Source organism: Apus apus, chromosome 3 (genome assembly GCF_020740795.1).
Source record: "Apus apus isolate bApuApu2 chromosome 3, bApuApu2.pri.cur, whole genome shotgun sequence".
NCBI lineage: Eukaryota > Metazoa > Chordata > Aves > Apodiformes > Apodidae > Apus > Apus apus.
In genome coordinates, this window is record NC_067284.1 from 78868544 (window position 1) to 78896536 (window position 27993).

The window sequence follows — 27993 nt, forward strand, 5'->3', positions numbered from 1 at the left end:
AGCCAGCCATCTGCCATGCTGTTTTGGTATGAAGCCTGTGGTTAGGAAATAAGGCTACTCGTGAAAGCTTTTTCTATCAGCAGTTCAGCTTGCGTGATCTGAGTGCGATGGTGTGCTTTCAGACCATGCATTACTCTCTCATTGCTCTTTCTCTAGGCTCACTAGAGGCTAGAAATGCCTCACAGAAGCTCAGAGCCACACAAAAAAATGTTATCAAAAACCTAAGTAGGAGCTAAGTTGAATTATGAGGTATATTGCACATTCCAGAAGCAGCCATGTAGGAATGATGTCTTTAAATGAGGTCAATACATAGAACTATGTAATTGCTCTAAGTGGGTTTTAACAAGGAAAAATGTCATCAATGTTTAAAAAAAAAAACCCACACTCTGTTTTGTCCATACATATGGAAATAATAATTATGTGACTCATATCATGGTCTGTCCTTTTTTTTCTACAAGATGATGACACTTAAAAGTTGAGCATTTTGAACTTTCTGATGTGTTTCTCTGCATCCCCACTGGGTTCCTTGTTAGTTGTGTTTGTGTTACGGGAGAGCAGGTGTGCTTCCTGGCTGCCACTGCCCAAGCCATTTCCTCATACTGTGAACAAGACCTAAACTTACTGCTGCTTTCCTTCTCTCAAACTGTCTGGTTTCTACTGGAGAGAGATCTTGCAGGGGTTGGCAGTGGGAACCAAAGCGTGGTCCGATAGGTTGTGTAACTGAGAGATCAGAAGTAGATGTTGAGTGCACATGGTGAAACACAGCTACTGCATACTTTAAATATGGCCTCAAAACTGATCTTGGGTAATTATTTCCTTTCTTGCTTCTCCAGAACATATTAATTTGGTGTCTGTTTTGGGGGTTGGTTTTTGGGTTTTTTTTCTTTATGCCAATAAGATAAACTTACACTGCAATAAAAATGGGATGCAATAAAATAATACGATGAAATAAAATATTATCCAACCCAAAGGGTTGCAACTGAATTTAAAATACAAAATGTGTGAAAGGCAATACTTTTTGTTACTTGCCCTAACAAGAGTTTGGAATTTCTTTCTTTAGAAAGGTGCTGAGGTTGAGACCATTGCAGTATTGCAGAGTGTTGGGATACTGATGTGTACACCAAGAACATTTGAAGCTGTTGTTAACTCTCCGTCACATTTTGTAAGGCTTAAGGGCATTGACCGACTAGTCCAAGAGGGAAAGGGGGTACTAAAATAATATTTGGATGTATTGGGAAAAGCTGGGTGCGTCACTACTCTGTGCTGTCCTTACAGATGTGCTGTAGCCTGTGGTTGCTGTAGCTGCCGCCTGTCATTGGGAACTGAAAGAGGTAATAGCGAGTTAGGGAAAAGGGCCGGTGTGGTAACTGCTAGTGTGTGGAGCCTTCGGTGGGCGACTTGCCTCGCAGGCGCAATTTCCAGGGAATTAAGCAGCACTGAGCAAAGCCGGGAGGGCCGGGCTGCGCTGGGCATCGCGCGGCTCCCTGAGGCCTCGGAGCCGCCGCCGCGTAGCCCGTGCCCGCCGAACCGGGGCTCGGCGGTGGCCCCGCCCGGAACCGGGGGCTCCGGGGCTGCCTCCTGCGCTTTCGGTTTCGCTTCCAGCCGGGGCGGGCTTTGCTGCATGAAACGAAACTGGGGCGGTGCCTGCCAGCCGCCCGGACCGCTCCCGAGCCCCGCGGTGCCTGCCGTGCCGGCTGCTGGAGCTCCTGGGGCCCCGGAACGTCTGCCGCGGCTGGAGGTAAGTGCGGGGCGGAGGCGCGGGGAGGGCCGGTCCCGGTCCCGGTCCCGGTCCCGGTCCCGGCGGAGCGGGCTGCCTGCCCCCTGGCTCAAACGGCACTGGCAGCTGCCCGTCCGCTGCTCCGCCGCCGGCAGCAGCTTGGCTTCGTCTTCCGTGTGTGTCAGTAGGCCTGAGAGGCATTGCGGTTGGAGAGGATTTGTCAAAATGCCTCTAGGTGCCCCTCTGAAAGACTCGAGTCTTACTCTCTGAAGAAGCGTTACGGATTTAAATTTTTCTTCCCCAGGATTCATTGAATGATTCAGCCCTTTCCTGCCAATCTGCTAAGAAATCTAGTCTAATCACTACATTCTCTGCTCTGTTTTTTAAATCTGTTATTCTAAGCAATGAGCCTTCAAAACCAGTTGCAGATCAACCACCTGAATTAGAAATTATAATTGGTTTTATGTTAACTATTTTACTGACACCAGTTTTCTATTTGATATTACAGCAGAGGTCTGGCAGGATTAAGGGGCTCCCTGTGCTGTGCCTAGTGACACTGGTACATGTTTGAATGTTGCTTTGCAGAACCTTTTTCAGATTGTGTCAAAATGGAACGTGAGTACATGGGGAAGCTCAACAACTACTGCCAGACGCGCAATCTTAAACTGTGTTACGTCGATGTCAATAGCGGCGGCTTACCTCATGATCCCATGTAAGTTCACTAATGCATGTCAATAAACAGAAGGACTCTTCCTGCAGTGAACCAACTGGGTAAAGCTCACGATCATAACAGTTAATTACGAAACTGTAGATGTGGCAGGAGAGCTGGGTGAAACCACACATTGAGTAGAGTGGGGAAAAGTTATCATGTGATAGAGTTTGAGGAGAAAACTTATTTTGAAGTTGACAGCCCTCTTTTGGAATGCAACAGCAATGCACATCTTGCTGGTAGCTTTATTCTAAGTATGTTCTGCATCTGCCATGAAATATCTCAGGAAGTGTGGTGGGTTGCAGCAAGTATGACAGTTTATGATCTATGCCAACTTAAGTGCTTAGATTTTTGGTTTTACAAAGCATGGAAATTGTTTGTAATTTATGTTGTTAATTTCTAACCATAAAGGTTGGTTTTATATTAATTGTTTGGGTATCAGCATGTTTTATGTATCGTTAATTTTTAAATATCTCATGCAAGAGAAGGATCTTTTCCTTAAGCTGTTTTGCTTCTGCTTTTAGAGACAATTGCAAGTGATGTTATATGGTTTATTTTGTTAACACAAATGTTATGTTTGCTAGTTTTTTCTCTGCCAGAGATCATTGACACTTGAGATCTATTATATTTTCTCATGTGATTTCTAAAATTTTTTTGCTAATTTGCTTGAATACAAGACTTATGCTAATAATGAGTATGTTTCTTCTAATGTGTTCCATGTTGCCAGCTGACACTGTCTGTGCTGACTTATTTGTAGACCTGACCATAGTCCCAGAATAAATTAATAGGTATTATCTGGGTCTCAAATGTTAACCACTTACCTTATTTTTTATCCTATGCTGCTTATGTAATTCTAAAGAGTAACCCTTCTCACAGCAGTGGCCACAGCTTGGGGTAGTGTTTTTAAACTGAAAGAGTGTAGATTTAGGTTAGATATTAGGAAGAAATTCTTCACCATGAAGAGTAGTAAGGCACTGGAATAGGTTGCCCAGGGAGGTTGTGGAAGCCCCCTCCCTGGAGGTGTTGAAGGCCAGGTTGGATGAGAAGCGGAGAATGAAGCTGAAGTAATGAAATAAAGTGAATTCCTGACATCATTCCATTGTGTGAGACAGACTGTCCCACAGAGATACTCATGATGTTAGACCTAGACTGTTTCTTGTGTCAGCCTGTCTTGTTTACTTTGAGCTTGTGTATCTGTATGTTCTGCTGCACTCTGAAGTACAGACACACCCCAAGGTTATAACAATGGTCACTTTAACTTGATTCAAGTTTGTCCTGCTGGTAAAAGCAGAAATCTGGTTGTTTGCTTCTCTGTTGCCTTTTGTGCAAAGGCAGTAGCAGAAACATTAAGGATTTTGCAGCTGTAGGGCAGGTTGCATCTGAGTAAGAACAGATGCAGCTGAAAACCAACCATTTGTTATAGAATCGTAGAATAATTTGGGTTGGAAGAGACCTTTGAAGGTCATGTAGTCCACCCTGCAGTGAGCAGGGACATCTTAAACTAGATGAGGTATCTATTTTGTATCTGTTAGGGTCTAGCGTCTAGGGTTTTGGATGGAGGCTCTAGGATCGAGGGTTAGATCTAGGGTTCCGTATCTAGAGTTGTATCTATTTGTATCAATTGTATTTATTGTTCTGTATCTATTGCCAGCTTCTGTTGAGCTTCTCATCTACCAGTAGCCCAAGCTTTTTTCTTGCAGGGCTGCTCTCAAATCCTTAACACCTCAACTTGTATTGATACTGGGATTACCCTGACCGAGGTAGAGGAGCTTGCACTTGGCCTTGTTGAACTTCATGAAGTTCACGTGGGCCCACTTCTCAAGCTTGTTCAGGTCCCTCTGGATGGCATCCCATCCCTCAGGTGTGTCAGTTGCACCACTCAGCTTGGTGTCATCTGCAAACTTGCTGATGGTGCCCTTGATCTCACTGTTTGTGTAATTGATGAAGGTATTAAACAGTACTGGTTCCAATGTGGGCCCCTTAAGGACACCACTTGTCACCAGTTTCCATCTGGACATCAAGCTGTTGACCACTACCCCTTGGATGTGACCGTGCAAGCAATTCCTTATCTACCAAGCAGTCTACACATCAAAACTCTCCCAGTTTAGAGAGAAAGAATTTTTTGGGACCACGTCACTGTTGTATGGAAAGCAGTGCATGCACAGTTGTGCAACAGAAGGAAGGCATCAGTGGTTGAGTGTGGAAGGGCAAGACTGGTTTTTTTGTTTGCTTTTCGGGACTGCCTTTAAATTCATGAAGCACCAGACATTGTTTTTGCACTTACTAAATAGTGTATGTAGCAGAGTATCAAAGGGGAGTGTAATGTCATGCTTAGATCCATGAAATCAATATTATCTAATCTTTCCTCTCCATATAGTTTTGCAGAGCTGAGATGTGTCCTGGTGTTGGGGCTTCACAACCTTGCCTGTAAGAATGCTGACCTTATGCATTCTTTTGCTTTTCAAAATTTAAATAATTGTGCTTTTAAAAAGAAGTTAAGATTTAAGAATACTGTTAGAACTAATAAAGTACATACATTTGTGATGAGGGAGGAAACATTAAAAAAAAATATTATTCTAAAGAATTACGATCGTCAGGAATTAGATATACTAAAAACACACAAATACTTAAATATCTCAACACTTAACCTACATCACTTCGTGGATAGTAAAAATGAAGTTGAACTTGAGAAGGTTATTAAGTATGTATGAGACATAATGTAACAATGTTTTAGAAAAGTTTTTTCATTGCAGGTTCACAGTTAAGGTTAAAATAGGCGAAACAGAATATGCTACAGGCACTGGTAAAAATAAGAAGGAAGCAAGAGCACGAGCAGCAAAAGAATCCTGGGAAATGATTGAGAGACAGGTGAGTAACCTGTAGGATTTACATTTAAAAAAATTTTTTTTTGTTTATTTGCCTAGTAAAGGTTGAAGTTGAATCTCTAAAAGTAGCCAATAATATATAATTGTTTTATTTAATTTGGAAGAGTTTCTAATTATTTCTTTAAGTTGTCTTTGTTTTGTCTTATTCAGTGCTCTTCTACTTTTTACCACTGAACTAATGGCTTAATGTTCTACTATAGTGTTGGTATGTGGTATTGAGAGTATTTCCTCCTCTGCTGTTATAGGAGATACGGAAATGTATTTGCCTTTTCTAAGCTGCCGTGCTGTATCCAAAGTGAGCAGTGTTCCTGTTCTGTTTTGACAACTGTTCAGGAATTTGATGTCTTTAAAACATTTGCAGGGCATTGTTCAGTGTCTCTGCTGCCACTCTGCTTATAAAATTGCTTACTTGCACTTGATCTGATTTGTCTTTGTTTTCTTGTTATTGTACTTTTTACTGTATAGCTGATTTGAGGCTCTTTATCCTGACTGGATTTAGTTAAGGTTTGATTTTCCTTTGTTTTCTGCCATGTGTTTTGTGGTAGCCATTCTTTATTTTTCTTTTTGAGTCTGAATGCTTCTTGGCAGCTTTCGAGTGAAATTTTTCCTTAAGTGTTTCCGTATGCTCTTTACTGTGTCACCACCATTGATCTAACAGAATTGCTGCATGTTTGATAATATATTATTAAGGCTGCCTAATCATGAGACAGCTGAAAAATCCTGCTTTCGCGTCTTGTACATGCCCAGGAGCATTTGCAGCCCTTGCTAATGGCAGCAACAGCAACATCCCGCTGCTGTTGCTTTTCTTGGCTCTGGTCAGGTTGTGAGAAAACTGAGAAGGTAGCATTAGGTTGTTTGTTGGGTTGTGGGTTTTTTTATGAGACATTTCACAGCTCCTTGTCTGTCTTGTCTTAAGGGAGGTAGGAGGAGACATGGTGATAGGTTGCTAAAGACATAGGTGCAATACTTGGAAAACTGGATTTACATTTCTTTGTAAATTGAAAATGTAATAATTCTGGTTTGGGATAGCTGCCCTTTGCCACAAGGGACTCTGTTCATACAAACTTGGTATTTCCTAAAAAATGTTTTGAGATGCTGACAACCCTTGCAGCTGTATTAGATCTCATGCACTGCTTATCTTAACCTATTGATTAAGCTGTAAGTTTTTAAGTTACCTATTTTATTTGTTCTATAGTTAAAGAATCCTTCAAATATGCCAACTGCAAAATTAACACAATGTTCAGTGACGTTACCTCTACAAGGCAACGACTATGTCAGCCTACTAAATAGGTATTCACAAAAGACCTTGGAACTAGTTGATTACCCTAACAAATGGACTGGAGATGGCCATGCACCCACGTAAGATGTACTTTGTCTTCATACTTGCTTTTAATACTTCTCTGTGTTTGCTAAAACTACCATTAGTTACCCTGAGTAGTGTTAGATGAAGGTGGCTAAGGAGCTGAAGGATAAGGTGTGGGAGGAGAGACTAAGAGGACTGAGTTTCTTCATCTGAAGAGATGGTATGATGATAAAATGCCAGTCAGTGTTGACAACTCATCAGTTATCTTGATTGTAGTTCTGGCACCTTTGTGGACCTCTTGGCATGTATTTTGGAGACCCCTAGGAACCAGGTGCCACAGAGAGCCTGTTAGTATCCCCTTCTGTATTTATTGCAGTGAGTTGAAGAAACATTCCAGTTAATGACAGATGAGGCATTATTAAAAATATCTCCGTATTTTAACTCCCTTGACACAATACCTGCTGGAAAACGCCTCCTATCTTCCCCTGCAAAATTAGCCATTTTAAAAAGTGAACTGCAGATAATTTGTCATTTTAGGTGCATATGATACTATGCTTTGAGGATTTCAGCCTTAAGAAGTGCTAAATATTCTGTCTGATAATTGGCCATCTTGAAGGCATGTCAGATAAATTACCTACCTTTATTACTTAGATTAAATGTATATTGGAAATACTGTCCTGAAGATGTATATTTCAGATTTCCAGTCTATAATGTCAAATTGACTATAGTGTTTAAAATAATTACATTAGGACTTGTCACATGGGATTTAATACTTCATTCCCTGCTGTATTTTACAGGTTTTCATGTAGGTGTACGATTAGTGGTGTTGTGTATGGAACTGGCATTGGACCTTCTCTAGCTGTTGCAAAACAAGCTGCTGCAAAACAAGCATGTGACAGGCTAATTGATCAAGGCTTTCTAACAGTATGTACTATATTTAGCCTTAAGATAGAAGCTTAATTCTTGTATCTTTAATCTTTGAGCAGATATCCTCATTGTATTTAAAAGCATATTCCATGGATGGAATGATCCATATTTTGATGGGTTGGTTGGGCTACAGGATTCTGTTGGTAAAATTTATGTTATGTTTCTATACTACATTTCTGGATTTAAAAATACCACAGTTGGTATCTCTGTGTATTTCAGAATATGATCTGATAGGCTGTAATTCAAGAATGCACATATATTAAACATTCCTGAATCCTGACTGCTCTAATATACTGGTTGTCTCTTCTGTGAAGTGTCAAGATGACCTGCTATGGAAATAAATCTCTTGCTGCCTTCTATGGATCAAAAATCCATTGTGAAACATGAGAAAGGCAAAAGCAGGAGTGAGAATCAACAGGACTTGCTTTCTGTAGTATTCCAAGGCAGATTCTAGTCAAGCAATTGCCAACACCATCCTCGGGAGAGCAGAGATGTTGTCTTCATGTTGGTGATCATATTTCCATATGTGCAAATAATTATCAGAATTCTAATAGTGATACAAACCCACTTCTGAAATACACAGAACAGTACATATGAAGTAATTTAAATTAAGTATAGTTTAAAGGGAAAGAAGGCAGTACAGGGGAGAAATCTTATTTACTTTAAGTAGTTTTTCATTAACTGGCTGTTTACTGTGAATTTTAAATGCTTCATTTACTGTTGTCTTTAAGCCCATTATGGTTCTAGGATCCTTCCTTAACATTTTCCTGTATTGCACCCTCATGGGTCTTTGCATTTTTATCAAAGTTTGAAATTTACTACCTCATGGAGATCTTCTGTAGCAGTTATTCTAAAGTTGTGGTGGGTTGTTTTAATTTGGTTTTAATTTTTATTAATTCCCAGTGGTATTTGTGTAACAAACAAAATGTAGCTAACAAAAAGCAGTAAAGGCCCAGTAGTCCTGAATTTTAGAAAAATGGATTTGTTTGTTGGCTATTGTTGAAATACACACCCTTAAGTTTTTTCTTTTTGTCAGGTTATGGTCTGTAAGAATTGCAGGTGTTGCTTTTAATGTTACATTTGTGCTCTTAGGATTATGACATGGGGAAACAAAAAGGGGGAAGAACCTCTACTAAACATTTAGGATTAATTTGTTAGTCAACCCCAATTTAGTAATCCAGGTTTTGCAGGGTCTTCACACTGAAGTAACTGTCTTTTTATGCAGATTTTCAGTTTTGCTGATTACATGTACCAAAGCCTACATATGTCTTGTTTTCAACACAGACAATTATTTATGCAGTAAACCCTGATTTTTAATATATCCCAGACTTTACTTCTGCAAATATATAGTCTGTATAGTCTCAATAGGAGTGGGAAAACACTCCCTGTGACAGGGCCCTGTGTTTCACTTCTCTGGGTGGAAGTCAGGCAGATGCATTTCTTCAGTAGAGCTTTGAAAGTTCAGTGCAGTTAACTTCCACTTAGAACCTTGTCATCTTCCCTCCCCCTTCTTTGAATGGCATGTTTTGCACTAGGGATTTTTTAATGTGATTTTGTTAACCATTCTTGATTTTTCTTTTTTCAGATAGAAGGTGATGAATCGAACAGCAGTTCTACATTGAGCAAATATTGTAATTCCTCTCAAGTGCTGGATGAGTCTGACTCAGAGTAAGCTGGGCTTACTGATAATGTGATAATAAAAGTATTTACTAATTGTAGAGGATCATGTGATCTGGTTCTAAGTAAAATTTGTGATAGTTTCTTTATTGCAGTATAATGGCATTTAATTTTAGCTTTTAATTCCTAGAGTTCTGCGCAAAATTTGCTGTACTTGTGTTATTTTGAGTTCTTAAGGGTTAGCTTATAGTAATTTTAGAGCTTTCTGATGTATTTATATTTTGCCATGATCAGTTCTTTCAGAAGCATTTTTATGGTGATGTAAATGGTGTAATTTACCTTGTTCAGTAGCATTATTTAATTTTTTTTTAATTAACATTAATTTTCCTATTTTGACACTGTAAACTCCGTGTAATTAAATTTCAGTACTTTTCTGTGCTCCATGTTATTTGTGGTGGTGGAGGTGGTGTTGTGGTGGTGGTGGTGGTTTGTTGTTTTGTTTTTTTCTCTCCATAAATCTTCCCACTGAAGGGGAAATTTGCTTGCTGAAAGAAAACGAACATGCATAAATTTTCAGTTCTGATTTGGGAACCCTACGTCAAGCATTTTGTGTACAGCAGTTAATTTGACTGTAGTGCTGCTACTGCTTCTTTTTATGTTCCTTGTGCAATTGTAAAGCTATTGTAGTGTGCTATGTCAAATGCCAGAGATGGCTGCACTGCCTTGAAATAAACATCTGTATTTAACCTATTTAATTAAAGGATATAATAGAATATATATAATACCTAGATATCATGATACGATATAATTGAGGAGTATATTACAAAACATTACTGTTTTGTTTTCAGCATTGCATTTTGTAATCAGTCATGATTGTTAATGCTTTCTCAGGTTTTGCTTTTTTAAAATGTGTATTTTGCTTATCCTTCTTTTTTTCTTTTGCCAATAATTTTATGATTGTGGTGCTTTCACTATAACCTAGTCTATTATTTTCCTGTAACAGTAGTGTTTGCTTCAGAGACTCAGATTCAAATTTGGTAGAAAACATGAAAGACATGGCAGTATGTAAAAATACTTCACCTTCTCAGGTATGGTGTGAAAATGTTCTTCCTCATAATTACATTTTAAGCCCTGAATAGAACAAGCTTCTTGTCAGTGTGTAGCATCAGTTTGTTCCTTAATCCACAAACCCCTGGAAAACATCCATCCATTTTTTCTAAGAATATTCAGTACTTTCTTACTGTTAACCATTAGTCATTTAGTTCTGTACTGTAGACACAATTTATGTATGTGCCATTGACCGAATGGGCAGTACTGTTAAGAAAGAGGATCACACTTACTTAGCTCATATTTTACTGTGGTAAGAATGATGATGCCATCCATAGCATATGTGAATATTTTTAAGCTAAGATATGGCTTCATTCTTATTATAATATTTATCTAAGGTATGAATACATTTATAGAAAATTCCTAGATACATTCTCAGATACATTTTAAAGAAGTATAGTGAAAATACTTAGGATATCTCAGTTAGGTTTTTGTCTCTTTTTCATGTAGAGAAATGCACAGAGTTCTGCCCTGAAACCCAAAAGGTATGTGTTTATTTCTATGTTGCTATCTCCTATAAACTATATTGCACATCACTTTAGTGTTGCTATATCTAACAAAGAAATGCCATTTTTTCTCATGTTAGAAAAACTGTTCCTAATAAGTTTTGCTTTTATCTTTGTTCAAGAAAATTGGCAGCTAATTTTGATAATGCAAGAAAAAAGGAAGAGAAAAGAAGTATGTCAGATTTAGATGAGAGTTTGCCAGATTTGGACACAAATACCAGTGAGGAGACTGAAAATCCGTACACCGTGAATAAAATGTAAGAAGGATTTTAATTTTTTAAATAAGATCTGCATGGCAATTACAGTATGTAGTGGTCTAGATTTGTTTGTTCATTTATAACAAAATATGGGAAAATACTCCTTAAATATAACTTTCAAAGAAAACTGATATTTGAATAGTTGTGTTCGTTTGTTTGTTTGTTTTTCTGGAGACTTCAGATACAGTACAGCAACTGTCATACAACAACGTTTAATGCTTATAGCCAGAAGTCATTTATGTGAAGGTGTGAAGGTAGTTACATGTTTTCTAGGGTCAGTTTCCCTTGTTTTTTTAATCTTCAAGACTATGTATAGGTGTTGAGTGATCCCTGTAGAGTATTTTATCAGATGTATTAAATCTGTCTGGATCATTTTTATATCTTGTAAATTTAACATTAAGAATACTTACAATTTTTTGTTTTGTTGTTTTGTGGTTGTTTTTTTTTTTAGATTTCTTGATACTTTTAGAGATATAGAGCTTATTGGTAAAGGTGGTTTTGGGAATGTTTTCAAGGCAACAGCAAAAACTGATGAAAAAACCTATGCAGTCAAACGAGTTCCCTTCATAAAGTACGTACTGTGTATTTACGTCTGTTTTTTTATTGTAGTAAGTAATCAGGTTTTTAGTACTTTGGTTTATGTCTTTAATAATCCTAGCAGCATTTAAGCAAATTTCATTATTGTCCAATCTTTCCAGTAAACAGTTTTCTTTATTTCTAAGTAAAGCTGAAAATGGTGTGCAACTTTGTTAATTTTTGCATGCACTGGAATAATTTCAGATGCAGCTGTAAAAAAGTAGATTTGTTCTAATTTCCCAGAACACACTAGTGCTCTGGCTATAATATTGCAAAATGTGTTTGAAGGAAACTTGCTGATTGATAAAACATTGAAAGTAACAGTGTAACTTTTGTCAGGTTCCATTCATATATCAGTAATGCTTAATAACTGTAATTAGGGAAAACAGAGAAAAATGGAAGTAATATATTTTATGGTTTCTAATTGGAAAATGCTTTATATCTGACCCATGTAGCCATTATTGTCACCCTGTCTTACCTATCCTTTACAAATCTCAACAGAGAATTATTATCTTTATGCATTTATTTAAAAATAATTTTCTGCAACCAGTACCTAGTGGAGCATTTTATCGGTAGCTGAAAAACTTGAATTTATTTAAGCTCATCTATTCAAAGTTTCAAGTTGTTGGAGATAGTTGTTCCTTACATTGGGTAACTGCCCTTCAGATTCTTGTGTTCTCAACAAATACATGTCATTTTTATTGCAATCCTGAGAACAATACTGGAAAAGCATTCTACTGATTCTTCAAATAAAGACTAATGGGTTTGAACTTAATTCCCTATGCAATGTTGTAAGAAGTGCAGGCCAACTTTAATAATGGTGCTTCATTTACGCTGACTTCTGTGTATGTAAACAAACTTCACAGAGGTGAAAAGTGTTGTTTGCTACCTCGTGTTGTGCTACCTAATACAATTATACAGTGCAGCTATCTGCTTTTTTCAGCTCACAAAAAAAAAAGTAGATGAAAGAAACGCCATTTGCAACTACAGTTTTGGAATTGTATGAAGGAGAATATTATGTTCTTTTCCTAAAGGAATATAAGACTGTTTACTGCTACTTCATAGCATGTCTTTTACTGTGCTTAGTATTAAATTTTTATAGGAAAATGCCATTTGGGTTTTTATATGTTTTTCTCCCCCCCCCCCCCGAATAGTAAAGTAAAGCGTGAAGTAATACAACTTGCAAGACTCAAGCATGAAAACATAGTGGAGTATCACTGGAGCTGGGAAGGGGATGACCATACAACTTCTCGAGACTCAAAGTAACTACAAGATAATCATTTGCACTCACAAACTTGTTTGCCATAGTGTTGTAGAAAGAAAAGCTGATGATGGGTTATAAATCATTACACAAATACAAATGCATACACACACATACTAACTGTTAGGAAAAAAGGCACAGTACTTCTCAGCAGCAGGTCATATATAAATAAGTATATTTATGTCATATTTTTCTTACTGAATAAGATAAGACTTTGTAATTTTATCTTTCTCTTCTCTCTTAACTTACAGAACTTGCTGAATCTATAGAGGAGTGTAAGAACATGCAACTCAAAATTTGGGGCTAGAATTAACAATGGAAACTAAAAAACTGGCAGTCCTCTGGCAAATCGTTGATTGAAGTTTTATTTTTCTAGTAGGAGCTGGTGAGCCAGTAGCTCTCATAGATTTAATTACTTTTCTTTTAGCTGGCATTTTAACTACTATGCCTGAAACAGTTTTAGTTGTTGGGAACAGTAATACAAAATGAAGTGCTATTTCATTTAGAGGTAGTCTTTCAACACAAAGACAGTTTTACCTGTGAGTTAGCTTATTAAGTTTTTAAAACTTCTGTGGTAAGCTTTTTTCATTAGCTGTTGATACCCTTCAGATAGGTTGCCACACTTACCTCAAGCAGTAAAATATTAATGGAATCAAAATTAATGGTTGGCGTGGTATCTGTCCAGTGTGCTCGGTAAATCAGGAATAAAATGAGGGGAAAAAAGTCTTGTGTCAAAACCCAACCATTAATATGTTGGAGACTTGGTATCACTTATGCATTTTATGTTGAACAATTACTGGGTAAAAGAAAGTCCTCAAAGCTGAGGTCCCAGCCTGGAATTCCACATACTGCCCTGACCTCAGGCCTACACAGAGTCCAGAGCCACTTAATGCTTGTTCTTTCAGTGCCTCAGGTGGCTTTAATGCAGGGCACTTAGCTCACACAGTGCAAGTAGGACAAAGTGGTGTGTATCTCCTCCACTTCATATTGTCCTTCCTCTCACCATGTCTACCCACATCCTATTCTATGGGCTGACGTTGAGGGAAGTCTTCTGGAAAGAAGGCTGTCAGGCAGGTGAATATATTTCATCTAGATTTCCAGCTCTCAGCAGGGTTTCTGTAACTCCCAGTCTGATGTCAAAGATGGTCACTGCACTACCTTCTTGAAGGGACAGAGCCAGAAAGAATATGATCATTCTAGGGAGGAGAGGAAGGCTACTGCTGTGTCTGTTGAGCAGAATAAAGAATACCTGCCAGGGACTTGCAGCAGTCCTTAGGTGGCAAGCTGGGAACCAACTATTTCTTCCTCTATAGGACAAGCCTCTAGATATGAGGGAAGGAGAGAGGTCTAGTATATTTTTTAAAATCAAGGGACTTGCAGGCTTTGTTTTGGGAAACTCCTATAATAATGATTTTTTAAAAGTTTATTTTTTTAAGAAGAGGAACCTGAGAATTATTTATGACTTGTGAGGAATGGTATCTTGGCAATTTCAATATGGCATATAATTGTCTTTTGCAGGAACAAGATAGAAAAGTTTCTTTTCATCACAATGGAATTATGTGAAAAAGGGACATTGGAAGACTGGATTGAAAATAACAGACAATCCCAAAAGTATCATGAGATGGCACAAGACAAATTTTTACAAATACTGAAAGGAGTAAACTATATACATTCTGAAGGTTTAATTCATCGAGACCTCAAGGTAAATAGGATAGGTAATACAATAAAAAACATCAGCACTTACTGGAATTTCAGAAAACATTAACTTGTTCTAGTCTTTGTTTAGTCTATTATGTACCCTAGTACTATCCCTCTTCTGATGTTGCTAGTGATTAATTTTTTTTCAGCAACTGGCTGGACTTCATCCTAAGATCAAAAGGTAAACTGGAGGATCTCAGAATGCAGTAGTTAAAATATCAGAAGTCAATTGTGTGTTACTGGGTCACAACAATGCCTTTAGGAAAAAAAAATATACTAACTTTACTTGGTGATAAAATAATTAAAAGAAAGAAGGTGAAAAGTTGTGTCTAGGAAGTTTACTCTTGCTGTACTGTAAAGACAGAGTTTCTCTATCCTAATATATAGGGTGTCTGGTAACAGCATTCTCCAATTGCTCTTGTATCACATATGTGTACAAGTATCTGAGAGCTACTTTTCTGGATAGAATTTCAGTCTCTAAAAATGCACAATCATAAAAAGACTTTATTTCAATATCAAGATTATAAAGGACGAGGTTGCAAGCCTTCAGGGCTTCATATGCCAGCTGGACTGTTGCTACAGAGTGTTAAGTCATCCACCTTGTGAAGAAGGTGTTAGTGTGGTGTTCCTAAAAACAGCTATAATGGGTAGCAGTAAATGTGGATCTAGGATGCAGTTCTTGTAAACATCTAGAGAGTATTAGAGCTGAAAGTTTAGTAACGTAGGCTACAGTAATGTAGCCTAAAATTGATCGACTTCATGAGCCAGAGATTGTTTTGAATTTACAGTGTAGTTCTAGCTCATGTTCCCTTCCCACTCATAGAATCTAGTCTTATAGACAGTTATATTTTTCTACAGCTTTTTTATCAGGCTTATTGCTACAATACTGCTACTTGTTGCTACTACAAATATACATTCATTATTTTCCCTAGATGCCTGGGAAAAATAAGCCTAATAAATGCCTTTGGACCCATTAATTCTTAGCATTTCCCATTCTATGTGCTTTGTATTTTCTTGCTCCTTCAGTCCTACTTTATTTTCATCTCAGCTCAATCTCCTACTTTCCCCTATTCTTACAAATCTGCTGCCCCAATCCCTTATCCATGGCATCTGGCTGTAACCTGCTTCCAAGTCCTATTGGTGATTTGTCTGCATCTGAATTTAGGAACTTTTCTCTATTGGTGATTGTTCGTCTGCATCTGAATTTAGGAACTTTTCTCCCCACATTGATCTGCTGTCAACATAAATGCGTGGCCATCTGAGATCTGCATGTCCCAGAATCAAATCTGCAGGATAGGTTCAAGCTGAGGTGAATCCTATTTGTGTCTGGTATGAATGGAATCTTTAAGTAGTGAGTAGTGTAGTCAGGTATAGGTACTGTATTAAATGTGTTTGGATGTGGTCAGACTTGAATAGAAAAACTGCACTGGACATTCTTGAAACAGAGATCTTTTCTTTTTAAATATGGTCTCTTCTGGCCTTACAGTCCACTGGAGCTTCTTTGAGTAACAGATGTAATGAGGCTATTTGTTTTGGTTTAATAACATTCAGAAATGTTGTTTATCTTCTTTGGGAAACTTAAACCAAGCATGTACACTTCTATTTTTTGTTTCTTATGACTTTGTTGAATTAAAAAATGGAAAGTTCAATGGAAACTTTGAAGAGATACTGAGAGATGCCTGCAGTAAGCCCTAACTCTGCAATTGACTTATGAACAATCCTGCTGTGCCTAGGAGAAACTATGACTTGAGCAGATTTCCATGTGAGCCATGTATAAAATGTATCTGGACCCACTACAAGAAGGACATTGAGTTGTTGGGCATGTCCAGAGAAGAACAACTAAGCTGGTGAAGGGTCTAGAGAACAAGTCCTATGAGGAGAGGCTGATGGAACTGGGATTGTTTAGTTTGGAGAAGTGGAGGCTGAAGGGAGACCTCATTGCTGTCTACTGCTACCAGAAGGGAGGCTGTAATGGAATAGGCCTTGGCCTCTTTTCTGACACAGATAATAAAAGGACCAGAGGAAATGGCCTGAAGCCATACTGGTCAGGTTTAGTCTGGATATTAGGAAGAATTTCCTTACCAAAAGTGTAGTCAGGCACTGGGACAAGCTGTCCGGGGAGGTGGTGGAGTCACCATTCCTGGAAGTATTCCAAGAAACATGTAAATGTAGCACTTCAGGGCATGCTCTAGTGAGGATGGAGGATTTTTTGTGGGTTGTGTTGTTTTGTGGTGTGTGTAGTTATGGTTTTGTGGAGGTTAGTGCTTTGTTGTTGCTTTTCTTTTCTTTATTTTGGGGGGCAGCTTTGTTTGTTATTTTTTTCCTTTTGGTTTGGGGTTTTTTGTTTATGTTTGTTTGTTTTCCATGGGTGCATGGTTGGACTCAGTAATCTTAGCAGTCTTTTCCAACCGTGACAATTGTGTGATTCTGTGAAATCTCTAGGTTTAGGACTGAATACTATAAAGCATTTCCAGGTATGCAGTGTTATATGCACAATGTGTTTGAAGAGCTTTAAGATACAACACAGTTATGGCTGTGTGGAAAAGAAAAAAACGTTGCAGTTACTGTGGTATGTACTGCTTCCAATTCAGTTTGTGTTTTTAAAAAACAATTTAACTTAGAATTTTCTGTTTCCCACCCCATTAGTTTCTTCATGCTAATTCTGTGAACAGCTATCAAATTTTATGGAGGGCATTTTTGTGGCAGATTATGCCTGACAATAAACCCTAGTCATATGGTGATTATTATTATTATTATTATTATTATTATTATTATTATTATTATTATTATTATTATTATTATTATTATTTTAAATATATACACAGCCTCAGAATATATTCATATCACGTGAAGACAAAATCAAAATCGGTGACTTTGGTCTTGTGACTTCTGTGGATAATGAGAATCTGACTGAGGACAGAGGAACAAGACCGTATATGGCACCAGAACAGGTAATTATTATGCTGTATTAGTGTCTCTATCTAGACTTGGATTATAAACTCAATATTTAATGTTTTCAACCCTAATCTCAGTACTAAACCAAGTTGCCTAAAGTTCCCTGGTACGGCTCTGTAAACGAGGGTAACTGTATTCTGGAGAAAGCTGTCTGCAAGTGGGCTGATTTTATTTCACTGTACTAACCTACAGGGTCTGACACAATTTGAATTTAGCGCCCCTGTTAAAAACTGTGTCATGTAAGTCCATCTATTTGTTTAACTGTTTGTGACAGGTAATGGCATGCCTTATCTGTATAGGTCTGTAGTCTTAATTTCAGCCCGCTTAGCGTGACCTAGTAGTCACTAGTTAATGGGTCTGTAGCAGAATGGGTTAACAACTAATAAGATCAAGTAGTGCCAGTCCTGTAGCCTTGGTGAAAAAATTTCTACTGACTTAAAATTTTGCTTTAAGAAGTGCTTTCCAGTTGGATTTGACACTTACATTGTTCTTGTTCTAACCTTTGCAGGTCGAGGCCAGCTATGGAATGAAAGTAGATATTTTTGCACTGGGATTAATTTGGTTCGAAATACTTTGGCCATTCAACTCACGCCATGAGAGAAGTAAAGTATGTATTCTTTACATTAAAAAAAGGCCTCACTGTTAAGTGTTGTGCCTTCCTACTGGTACCACATGCTGATTGCAAGCCAGAAGGAATCTGTTAATCTAGACTACTGATGCTACTTACATTTTCCCCTTGATTCATTTCTGTAAAGTTCATAAGTCCTCACACTTTGGTTGAAATGTAATAACTGAGTAATGAAATATTACTGGGTTTATTTCACTTACGTCCTACTGACATACTCATGAGCATGCTAAAGAATAACATATAGCAAAAAAGATTTCAAGTTTCTGATAAATCTTTTTGTTTGATCACAGTATTTGAATTGAGTATTTTTCGAATTTAAGAAAATAAAAATTATTTTCTCTCCCATACTCTTCACTGCACAGTGGAGCAAGAACAAAGCTTCTATAAAGGAAAAACACTTGCAGTTTTCCAAATGAAAAAAAAAATTAAAAAAAAATAAAAGTAGTGCTTTGGAATAGGTAGCTTTTCTTGAAAAATGTGTTACTCCAAAAAGAAAACCAGTGTTACTCAAGTTTTTTTTTAATTTTTTTTTTTATGTATCTCTTGCTTTTTCTTGGTACTTTGCACGTTATTAGTGCAAGTGCCCCTATGCTCAAACCTATATATTTGTAGGATAGCAATGTGGCAGATGATTACCTTGTCTAAAGTAACTGTAAGATACATGTAACATGGTTGGACCCAGAATATCCTGAACAGTGTTAGCTTGGTCCTTTTGCCTGTGTAAGAAAACCATACCAATGGGTCTGCTCAACCTGCAGGTTCAAACTGGCTGTTTACCCACCTTGTACTATTTTCTAAGACACCTTGTTTTTGCTCACAGCTGACTGCAAATATGTCCACATTCCAACAGTGTTTACAGTCAAATGGGCAAGACCAATTATTTAGTCTTGTGTACTTAAAGCATAAAAATCTTTTGTCTGTAGGCAGATGGGCAAATCTTGTGGATCAAAGTCCTAGGATGGTCTTCAGCTGCTCCAATAGCTTAAAAAATAACTTAATGGAGTTTGATAAACACTGTTGTATGGTGCTGGCAAGCCCTGCTGAAAGGACATAATGCAAAAATGAAGTTGATGAGTATGAGCTGAGTATCTGGTTCAGCTGATGATCACCAAGAGACAGGGTCACTGGCCAAAAGCTAATGCTGAAGAGTAGGGGAAAAGCTTAAAGTTCATGGGAGTTGTTTTGCTGGATACTGGTTGTAAGGGCTTGCTAAGCCAGTCTATGGCATCCACAGGATGCATAGCCAAGCGTGCAAGAATATGACTTCTTCAGGCACACATCACACTAGTAAATGGCAAAGTTAATGATGTGGACTGCTCTGTTTACCCAAGGTGTGGAAAAAAGCAACTGTTACCCAGAATCAGTTTCTGAAAGTGTATAATTAGAACTCCTCTATACGTCAGCTGCTTTGAACTCAATGTAGCATTTTCTGCAATGACGTAGGAGTGATACTGAACAAGGTAAAAAGGAGGAAGTACACCTGCTTGGCTTACGAGTAATAACATCCAAATTAGGAAGTTTAGTCCTCTTGGTTTTTGTTGGTTTTCTTTTAATGTAATAAGAGGCAATAAACCCACCATTTTAAATTAAGGAAATAAGGACAGTGGTTCTGATATAGCCAGGATTGCTGAAACAAACACATCATTGTAGAGTCTGAAGCATTTAAGCTTGAAAAGGGACAACAGTTGATGAAAAGACCATAAAAACAAAATGAAGAACAACTAAACGGAAAAAAACCTTTTTAACTGGTTACAGTCACTTTGGTTTTGAAGCTGTACCTTTTTTATAATTTGTATTTTCTTGATTACATCAGTAAACTATATGGGTCATAAAGAAGAAGCAAAATATAATCAATGAAAACATAAACTGTTCTCTTTTACACATTTCAGGTATGGCCTGAAGTTAGAAAAGGTCAATTTCCACAGAGCTTCACTAACCGATTTTTATCAGAGGTATGGGGTTTTAACACATTATTTCAGTTGGTTTATATACTTACAAAATATTTTATTGAGATTTAATCTCTTTTTGCAGGCATCCATAATAAAAAAAATGCTTTCAGGAGACTCTTCAGGAAGATTGTCTGCATCTGAAATACTGGAGATTTTAAAGCCTGTTCCTAGAGTCAACTCACTTGAACCTAATACGGTGTAACTGCCCTTTTAAAAGGCTGAAATCCAGCACTCAACATCTGATGACATCTGAAATTGATGAAACAACAGTAAATGTCAGAAGCAACAGCAAGGATTTGTCTTTTCCTTGGTGTTTTGCCTTCCTGCCATTGAAGAGCTTGTTAGGTCATCGCATCACCATTCACAGCCAGCAACTGCAGATCAAGACAGCCTATTTCTGAAAGCAGTCACTTCTGATTCTTACCTGGAAGCACAGATTGTGGATGAGCTTGAACTGTATTGTACAATAAGTATAGGAACCCAGTCCTTGTCTCCTAGAAGATTAAATTGATGTGGTGCTAACTGGCCTGGGGCAAATCCCTATATGCATGCTCTTAATGCTACAGCCATTATCACCTGAGATTATCTATTGCTTTTCATGGAAGAAGTACTGTCTTGTGGTGACTCAAAACTTTCTGATTTGTTCAGTGATGTTTTTAATAATGACTAGGATGCTCTCATTAATACGAAGACTAATTTTGTTAGAAAATATACTAGAAATAGGTGTGGGTTATTCTTCACTGAATTTCAGTTAAGGTGAACAAAATTATCTTCACAAATCTGTTGAATATGTAGCACCTTCAGTGCTCTAGAATTTAAAAAGACATACTTCTAAAGCAAGCCCTCCTTGACAGTGTTAAATGTTAAGCATTCAGGTTCTAGGAAATGTAGTTTAGATTTGTTCTAAACTTTTGAAAACCTTGGATTTTGAGGTGTTTTTCATTTTGTTTTTCTTTCCTGAAAGGAACACTGAAGGTGTTCTTAATGTAGAAAAATTCTCCAGTTTCGTCAGTAGTCATGGAATTGTCAGAATTGGAAGGGACCTCTAGAGATCATCCAGTCCAAGCCCCATGCTGGAGCAGGATTACCTAGAGCACATCACTCAGGACTGCATCCAGAAGGGTCTTGATATCTCCAGAGGAGACTCCACAACCTCCCTGTTTCAGCATTCCATCACCCTCACTCTACAGAAGTTTCTTCTAATATTTAAATGGAACTATGTTCCAGCTTGTGCCCCTTGCCTTTCGTCCTGTCACTGGGAACTACTGAAAAGAGTCTGGCTCCATCCTCCTTACACTCACCCTCTAGATACTTGTAGGCATTAATAAGGTCTCCCCTCAGCCTTCTCTTCTCCAGGCTGGAGTCCCAGCTCTCTCAGCCTTTCCTCTTAAGAGAGATGCTCCAATCCCTCAGTCATCTTTGTTGCCCTCCACTGGACTCTCTCTAGTAGTTTCCTGCCTCTCTTGAACTGGGAACCCCAGAACTGGATGCAGTATTCCAGATGTGGCCTCACCAGGACCGAATATTTTAAATCCTGTGCTGAGAGAGCACCTTAAATGTTCGCTACCATACTGCTAAGGTTTTAATTCCTTATTGTAATACCAAGGCAAAACTAACCCTTAAAGAGTTAACCTCTAAGGTACTGAGTGCCTCTGAAGACCTTACTGTCAGGACCACAAAAGGTAAAAGCAGTTTGCATGTTACTTTTTAGTCGCTGTTCAAGGAGTTCAGACTTGCCTGGACTGGCATAGTTATTTTTATATTCTTATGGACATTACTGCTGATCTGTTGCAAGTATTTGCTGCTAAATAAAACAGTGATTTTCCGTATTTCTGTAAAGTCGAAGTTGGGTTTTTTCTCCTTATCATGAATCAGTTACATAGAACATTTCACCATTCTGGACTAATTAGTATTTTTCTGCAGTGGTTAAGAGCTGGGAGAAATTATATCCTGACACAGACAAAATACCACCAGTTGCACTTTCTGTTCCCTTTCACCTATAGAAGTACTCTTACAATATGAAAACTGGTATCTCACAGACTTAGGCTGAGTTCTTGGACAAAGCACCATTACCTTCTTATGTAATAATTAGGTTGTCCCAGTAGTTTTTCATACTTTTTATTTGTAGTACGTGTGTACTTCAGCAGTACCTTTCTGTTAGTGACTTTTTACAGTAGGAACTGCTGTTCCCTAAAAATAAATGGTCTATTAAAATTTAGTTTTTTATAGAAAAAAACCCCAATGACGTGATCTGGTACTATTTAGTTATGCAAAATACACACAATCACATACAACAAATATTGGTTCAAATAATGTCACTGCACTGTTTCACAAATGTTTTTTTCCCATTGGGTTTAAGATAGTAAGGAAAAAAAAAGTCTCATATTTAGTCATTTCTGTCAAGGTGAAAAAAACCCTGTATAACACATCATACAACAGAGTAACTAGCCAGTATTTACTCCCTTACTCAACCTTGAATTTTGTTAGCTGATCTTGTTCCATTGGGCAGGGCATAACCAAAGACTGTGGAATACTTAACCTGCCTCATAATTACTGTAGTTCAATTATGAATGCAAAGTTTTAATTCCTAATAAATTGTGCATCAAGCAGGAAATCTGTAAGATGCTTCAGAAAGGTGAGTTTAATTTCTCAACGAAACTATTCTTCTGCACACTTTGGTATGAAGTCTTTAATACAGCACAGCTCCAAACCTTCTAAAATACATTATGAACTCCACATACTTATCTAGGATTCCTTCCTCTAGAAAGGCTTTAGTCGTGATCAGCAGCACTGTCTCCAGGGCAGTTTGAAGATAAATCTTCAGAGTCTACAGGATAAGCAGAGAAAGTAATTCCAGCTCAAAGGATGGGAAAAATAAAGGTACTAAAATAATTGAAGAATCCATGTAAAGCAGATAAAATAGAATTCAAGGTTTGCAATGCATTATTTCCAACCTTTGTTTTAAAACTGTGAACATAAATTCTGTTATTTTTGGTGCAGTGGAACTGGATAGTGTTCTGGTTCAGAAACGTCTGCAAGCATTTGCAGCTTTTTCTGGTACTAATTTTAATATCTGAATTTTTTTAAACGGAATTAGTATGAATACCAACTCAAATAAATGCCAGTATGCTTGGTTGGTTCTTTTTTGGGTGAATGTATCACCTAAAAATTGGCTTATAATCAAAACCTGCAAAGCTTTGTACAAAAACCAGCAGCCTGGAAGGAAAATTTGCTATGGAGATGTGAAAGACTGTAGTAAGAGAAACATAAAGGACCTACTTGAGTGTAGCTGCATAAGCAAAGGAAAACGCAAGACAGGTTTACCCTCACCTTCATAAGTTGTTCCACACCAAATGCAGTAGAAGTGTTGTTCTCTCAAATAGGCAGTCAGGATCTGTAGCTTTTCTGACACCTAGAGATATGTACAGGTGTGCAATAAGCTGGGGTCCGCATGGCATGGAACAGTTGGAGCTACTAGCTTTGCTAAAACAGATTGTTTAAACTTTTGCTATAAAAGCCACACAAAACTGTAGCTCAGTAAGGCATGTAGTTTTCCAAATCTTTATAGCATATGGCACAGGAATTCATCTCTGGAAAATTGTTTGCTCATCCTTCTTTCCAGCTAAGAAACCTGCACAGAAGAGAGAGCTAAAAACATTATCGAGCTACCTTATTTAAATAATATATTTTGGTGGAATTTTTCACACCTCATCTCTGCAAATCAAACATATAAGGCTAAACAAACAGCTGTGTAATCTAGTCTTCAAAGATGTGAATTTCCAGTGTCCATCTTGTGCTAATCTGTAAAGCATTTTCATATATTTCTTAGTGATTCTAAAATTCAGCATAAGACATGAGATGAGGCATACAAAATTAGAACTCAAATGCAAGTAACTGTGATGAAATACATAACCTTGCATATCATGGCTAAGACACAAAACCATTTAATTTCTAAGCTACTTTTTTCAAAGATCAGCTTCAAAACAGATGAGCAATTAATCAGTGGTTTTGTATTTTATCATGTAACTGCTATAAAAACTGCTGCTCTAAGATTGCGAAGAGGTCATTCACTACAGCTTGGAAAGTAATATGTATACATTTATCCTTTATACATACATGCAATTTAAAGAAAGATTACATTTAATTCTTTTAGTTACAGGACTTACACTTAAGTCTGAGCTTGCGCATGCATCTTCCTTGTCTTCCTCATTTTTGTCTTCCTCTTCAGGTTCTATCCAATACCAAGTCTCCTTGGGAACATCAATACCCTTAAATAATGAAGAATTTAAATGAAAATTATCTGTCTCTGTAGGTTTTCTCGTAAGATGCTGGATAAAAATAATTTCTAATAGGTGAAATGTTAGGTTTTAAAATGTTACTATACAGTATAATCAAGAATTGCTAGAGCTGTAGTGGGAAACTACAGTGGTCAACAAGAAGGGTTACTCAGTTTATAAAAACAAGTAAATGCATGCTGAGTTCTACTCCATCTGTGTTCTGTATGTGAAAGGCAACATAATCCCACACCAAGGCTGTGAACAGATAACTCTTTTTTATCAGTTGAAGACATGCTGCCCCAAGTTATTTTATGAAAAGATCACACAGTGCTTCCTAATACACTTCAGGTAAAGCTAAAGGAAGATGAATAAACAAAGATGATGATCTAAGCTAATTCAGCCAGTTTAGTGTGAAGCAGACTTAGGAGTATCAAACAATGTCAGCAGAACTTGTGGGGCAGTATTAACCTCCCACTGGTTAACTGGAGAAAAATAAGTACATAAGGTTTTCAAGTGGCATAAGTTTGCAGTAGTTCACTGCTATTACCCATGCTATTCCTTGGAAAATATTTTGGTTTGGGCTTGGTTTTTGTTTAAATGGTTCTTTGGCCAATCTGCTGATTCTCTCAGTGACCATCTCCATCCTTGGTGACACTCAAAAGCTGTCTGGACATGGTCCTGGACAACCTGCTTTAGGTGACCCTGCTTGAGCAGGAGTATGGAGAAAATGACCTCCAAAGTCCTGTCCAATGTCAACTACTCTGTGATGATGGTTCTCCCTCATTTGAGACAAACTGTATGCTCATTTAGAACAGCCTGACACTGGCTACTGAAAGATAGGTGAACAGCTCAAAAGTGATCACTAGAATAAAGGAGCAAAACCAGGTGAGCTATGATGATGCAAATTAACATGGGTCCTCATGTAAGTTATGAGGCTGGTGTACCCTTTCAAATATCTTAATGGAGCAAACATATGCTTTGAAATATTTTAAGAAGATTGAAGTGATATCAAGACTTCAGGCTAGTTACCTAACAATTTTAGAGAACTTTGAAGAATTGAATCACTACTTTGTTTGTAGCCTGTATCTCTAACCTATAAACCTTCCTTCCAAGCCCAAAAACTGTTAAGTCTCACATTTTGCACATCCAATTGCTGGCAGGCCCTCTGGCTTTTTCGGAGGTCCCCTTCCATCTTACGTTCTTCTTGTTTGTTTTTGAATCTTACTCTGTTAAGAAAAAATAGACAACTAAAATGAGCAGGCAGACAAGCAGTGAGACAGCTTTTCTAAAATACAAAATTTAAGATTCTAGCCCTACTAATTCTCTCAGACCAGGACAACACTGAAAGTTAAGAAGTCCTTCTGATATTGCTTCTGTGGAAGTGCACATGTATTTAATTGGATTTATACCTTCAAGACAGTGCTTTTTTGATCACAATGCACAGCACATTCTTTCTTCACCAGGTTTTCGTAATGTATGAAAAAGTGGTTCACTAAACATCTGTAAAAGATACCCTAGGCTCCACATCTAACAAGCGAATCAGGAGAAAATAAAAATAGTAAGACCTAAACAAACTTACCCTTATTTTTAAAACCATTGTAGCAACATTGCTCAGGATTATCTGTGGATTTTATACTAAAAAAGATTACACAGATCTATTTCATTAAAAAGTTGAAAATTACCTGAAGTCATCTGCAGCTTGTTCATTTGCTTGTTTTTTCATGTGGAGTTTTTGTCTATAGTTTTCCAGTTTTTCTTCAGCTTTTCGCTTCTTTAATTCATCATGACCAAGCCCACTTCTGCCTATGTAAGATTAAAACATGAATGTAAGCAACTGAGAAGCTCTGATACTCAACTAAGTTAATTAGGAAGTTTCACAAACCTGTTTTTATGTTCAGAGGAATAGGTTCAACAATGCCTTCTCCTGTGAAGAAAAAAATAGGTCAATTTAAGAAATACAGTCTTTCTCAAACTAAGATTTGTGTGGTAAATTCAAGCAGGCAAGCTGCTTTGGCCATTAAATATGTAAATTTTTTTCATGATTTAATTGTTTGGAAGTTTAAAAATCCCAACTCAATGCACATTCAGTGCACTGCAAATGACCCAGCTGAACTGGAACTCCCTCTCTTTTTCGGCTTGTCTGCTGATAAGATTTTTCAGGATGCTACCCAACTGAATCAAAATGGTGTTGACTTGACAGGTATAAAATACCTGTGATGAAGACTGCTTTGTTACAGTCTTCTGTAGCATTTTTAATTCTAGAATCTCACAACCTGGCAACAATGTTAAGATTAACAAGAATCTTTTTGGGCCAGTTCATTTGCTGATTGTCTGTCTGCTAGAGACATGCTGAACCAGCACAGCAGTTATTGATGCTTCGTTTTGCTTAATATATTAAGGCTTCTTCTATAAGGGTAAACCAGTGTGCACCATTTTGTCTTCACAATCCAACCATAAATTCAAAGAGTGGGCTTGACTATTTTTGGAACACTATTAGCTTTGCAAGACCATCAGATAACGACGAATGCAATTCCTGCAGATACGGATGTGTATTTACTGAGCGGCAAGTACTGCTGCTTCCCTCGCATCTCTTAATAGCCCACACCCTTTTTATTTCAGTTTTTAGAGATGTGCTCTCATCTTTTGTCCTGCCACAACACATTCACAATTCAGTAATGCTAGGTTTTGTCAGAAAAACATGTATTGACCTTGCCTACAAATGAAGTGGCAGCTACAGTCTGTAACACTCGAATACAGGCACACACTTCCAGTCACAAGCTTACCACTTTTGCCAAGGGCCTGGCCACTCTTGTAGCCCATCTTCTGGAGCAAAGCAAAGCCTTTGTTCTCATTGCCCAACGCACTTTTCAGTACTAAGTCACGTCTCTCTTTTTCTTCTTCTTTTATGCTCTTTTGTCTGTTCTTCTCATTGGCTTCTTTTTGCTTCTCTTCCTTCTGAATAGCTTCCTTCACCCGCCTCACCATGGGCAAGCCTGGCCTCACATCCTGCCTAAGAGGTAATAATTCCAGCAAATATTAGCACTTTCGTATACACGTTTTCAATCTCGTAAGAGGGGAAAAGACAGCTACCTACTTACTTAATAAATAAATCAGACATGTAGTCTTCCTCTTCATCTTCCTCCATGCTCAGCACGCATGTCCTGCCCCGACCCCTTCCCGATAATCACCGTCAATACCCTTTACCACGCATATTCCCCTGCAGATGACCCGAAACGCAGAACCCGCAAGGAAAACTTGCCGCAAGGGCTGCCGCGCTCGGGACGCGGCGGGAGGCCGCAGGAGCACGGCGCCGATGGCCCACCCCAAGGGAGCCCGGTGGGCGCCGGGCCAGGCCAGCTCGCCCCCTCCCTCACCCCGGGCCGCCCCCCTCTCCCCCGCGGGGCGTCCGCGCCAGGCCTCACGGGCGTTTTTCCGGGCCCCACTACCCCCAGCCCCCGGGGGCTGCGACCCCTCTCCAACCCTGGAAACCTTCTCCCGCTGCGCAGGCACCCGCGGAGCCGCTGCGGGGGCCCCCGCCGCGCTCACCCGCTTCCTCCTCCTCCCCGCCCGGCCCGGCCCGCTCCGCGGGCAGCGCCTGCGCGCGGCCGCCCCCCGCCCCGG

At 38.3% G+C, this 27993-nt stretch overlaps 2 protein-coding genes across 9 annotated transcripts; one reads left to right on the forward strand and one right to left on the reverse strand.

Moving 5' to 3' along the window:
- The first annotated feature begins 1219 nt into the window (after positions 1-1219).
- On the forward strand, positions 1220-21924 carry EIF2AK2 (eukaryotic translation initiation factor 2 alpha kinase 2). Of its 4 annotated transcripts, none has more exons than XM_051613249.1 (16): positions 1220-1331; positions 2303-2429; positions 5180-5294; positions 6507-6670; positions 7412-7538; positions 9127-9209; positions 10162-10246; positions 10716-10750; positions 10894-11028; positions 11480-11599; positions 12759-12866; positions 14384-14567; positions 17389-17514; positions 18027-18125; positions 20036-20098; positions 20178-21924. In XM_051613249.1, the coding sequence occupies exons 2-16, from the start codon at positions 2326-2328 to the stop codon at positions 20295-20297; spliced, it is 1668 nt and encodes a 555-aa protein (XP_051469209.1). In that variant the 5' UTR covers positions 1220-1331; positions 2303-2325; the 3' UTR covers positions 20298-21924. The 4 variants fall into 4 exon arrangements, with proteins under 4 accessions (XP_051469209.1, XP_051469207.1, XP_051469205.1 ...); XM_051613247.1 differs by lacking the exon at positions 1220-1331 and adding an exon at positions 1547-1738; XM_051613245.1 differs by lacking the exon at positions 1220-1331 and having other exon boundaries at positions 2059-2429.
- Positions 19675-27937, reverse strand: GPATCH11 (G-patch domain containing 11). Of its 5 annotated transcripts, none has more exons than XM_051613252.1 (9): positions 27471-27683; positions 27156-27382; positions 26255-26296; positions 26055-26175; positions 25508-25598; positions 24262-24363; positions 23426-23507; positions 22837-22952; positions 19675-20344 (listed from the first exon to the last, which is right to left on the reverse strand). In XM_051613252.1, exons 1-8 carry the CDS (start codon positions 27515-27517, stop codon positions 22867-22869), a joined length of 798 nt encoding a protein of 265 aa, XP_051469212.1. In that variant the 5' UTR covers positions 27518-27683; the 3' UTR covers positions 19675-20344; positions 22837-22866. The 5 variants fall into 5 exon arrangements, with proteins under 5 accessions (XP_051469212.1, XP_051469211.1, XP_051469210.1 ...); XM_051613251.1 differs by having other exon boundaries at positions 19675-20519; XM_051613250.1 differs by lacking the exon at positions 19675-20344 and adding an exon at positions 27919-27937 and having other exon boundaries at positions 22770-22952; positions 27471-27545.
- Between the last annotated feature and the right edge of the window lie 56 nt (positions 27938-27993).

Excerpts from the sequence above, each read along its gene's own strand:
- EIF2AK2 (XM_051613245.1), top strand. The coding sequence starts at position 2,281 with ATGTTTGAATGTTGCTTTGCAGAACCTTTTTCAGATTGTGTCAAAATG. Across the intron at positions 2,430-5,179 it reads GGCTTACCTCATGATCCCAT|GTTCACAGTTAAGGTTAAAA; the intron begins GTAAGTTCACTA and ends TTTTCATTGCAG. Across the intron at positions 12,867-14,383 it reads ACAACTTCTCGAGACTCAAA|GAACAAGATAGAAAAGTTTC; the intron begins GTAACTACAAGA and ends TGTCTTTTGCAG.
- GPATCH11 (XM_051613252.1), bottom strand. The coding sequence starts at position 27,517 with ATGGAGGAAGATGAAGAGGAAGACTACATGTCTGATTTATTTATTAA. Across the intron at positions 26,176-26,254 it reads TCCTCTGAACATAAAAACAG|GCAGAAGTGGGCTTGGTCAT; the intron begins GTTTGTGAAACT and ends AATCTTACATAG. Across the intron at positions 24,364-25,507 it reads AGCAATTGGATGTGCAAAAT|GGTATTGATGTTCCCAAGGA; the intron begins GTGAGACTTAAC and ends TCATTATTTAAG.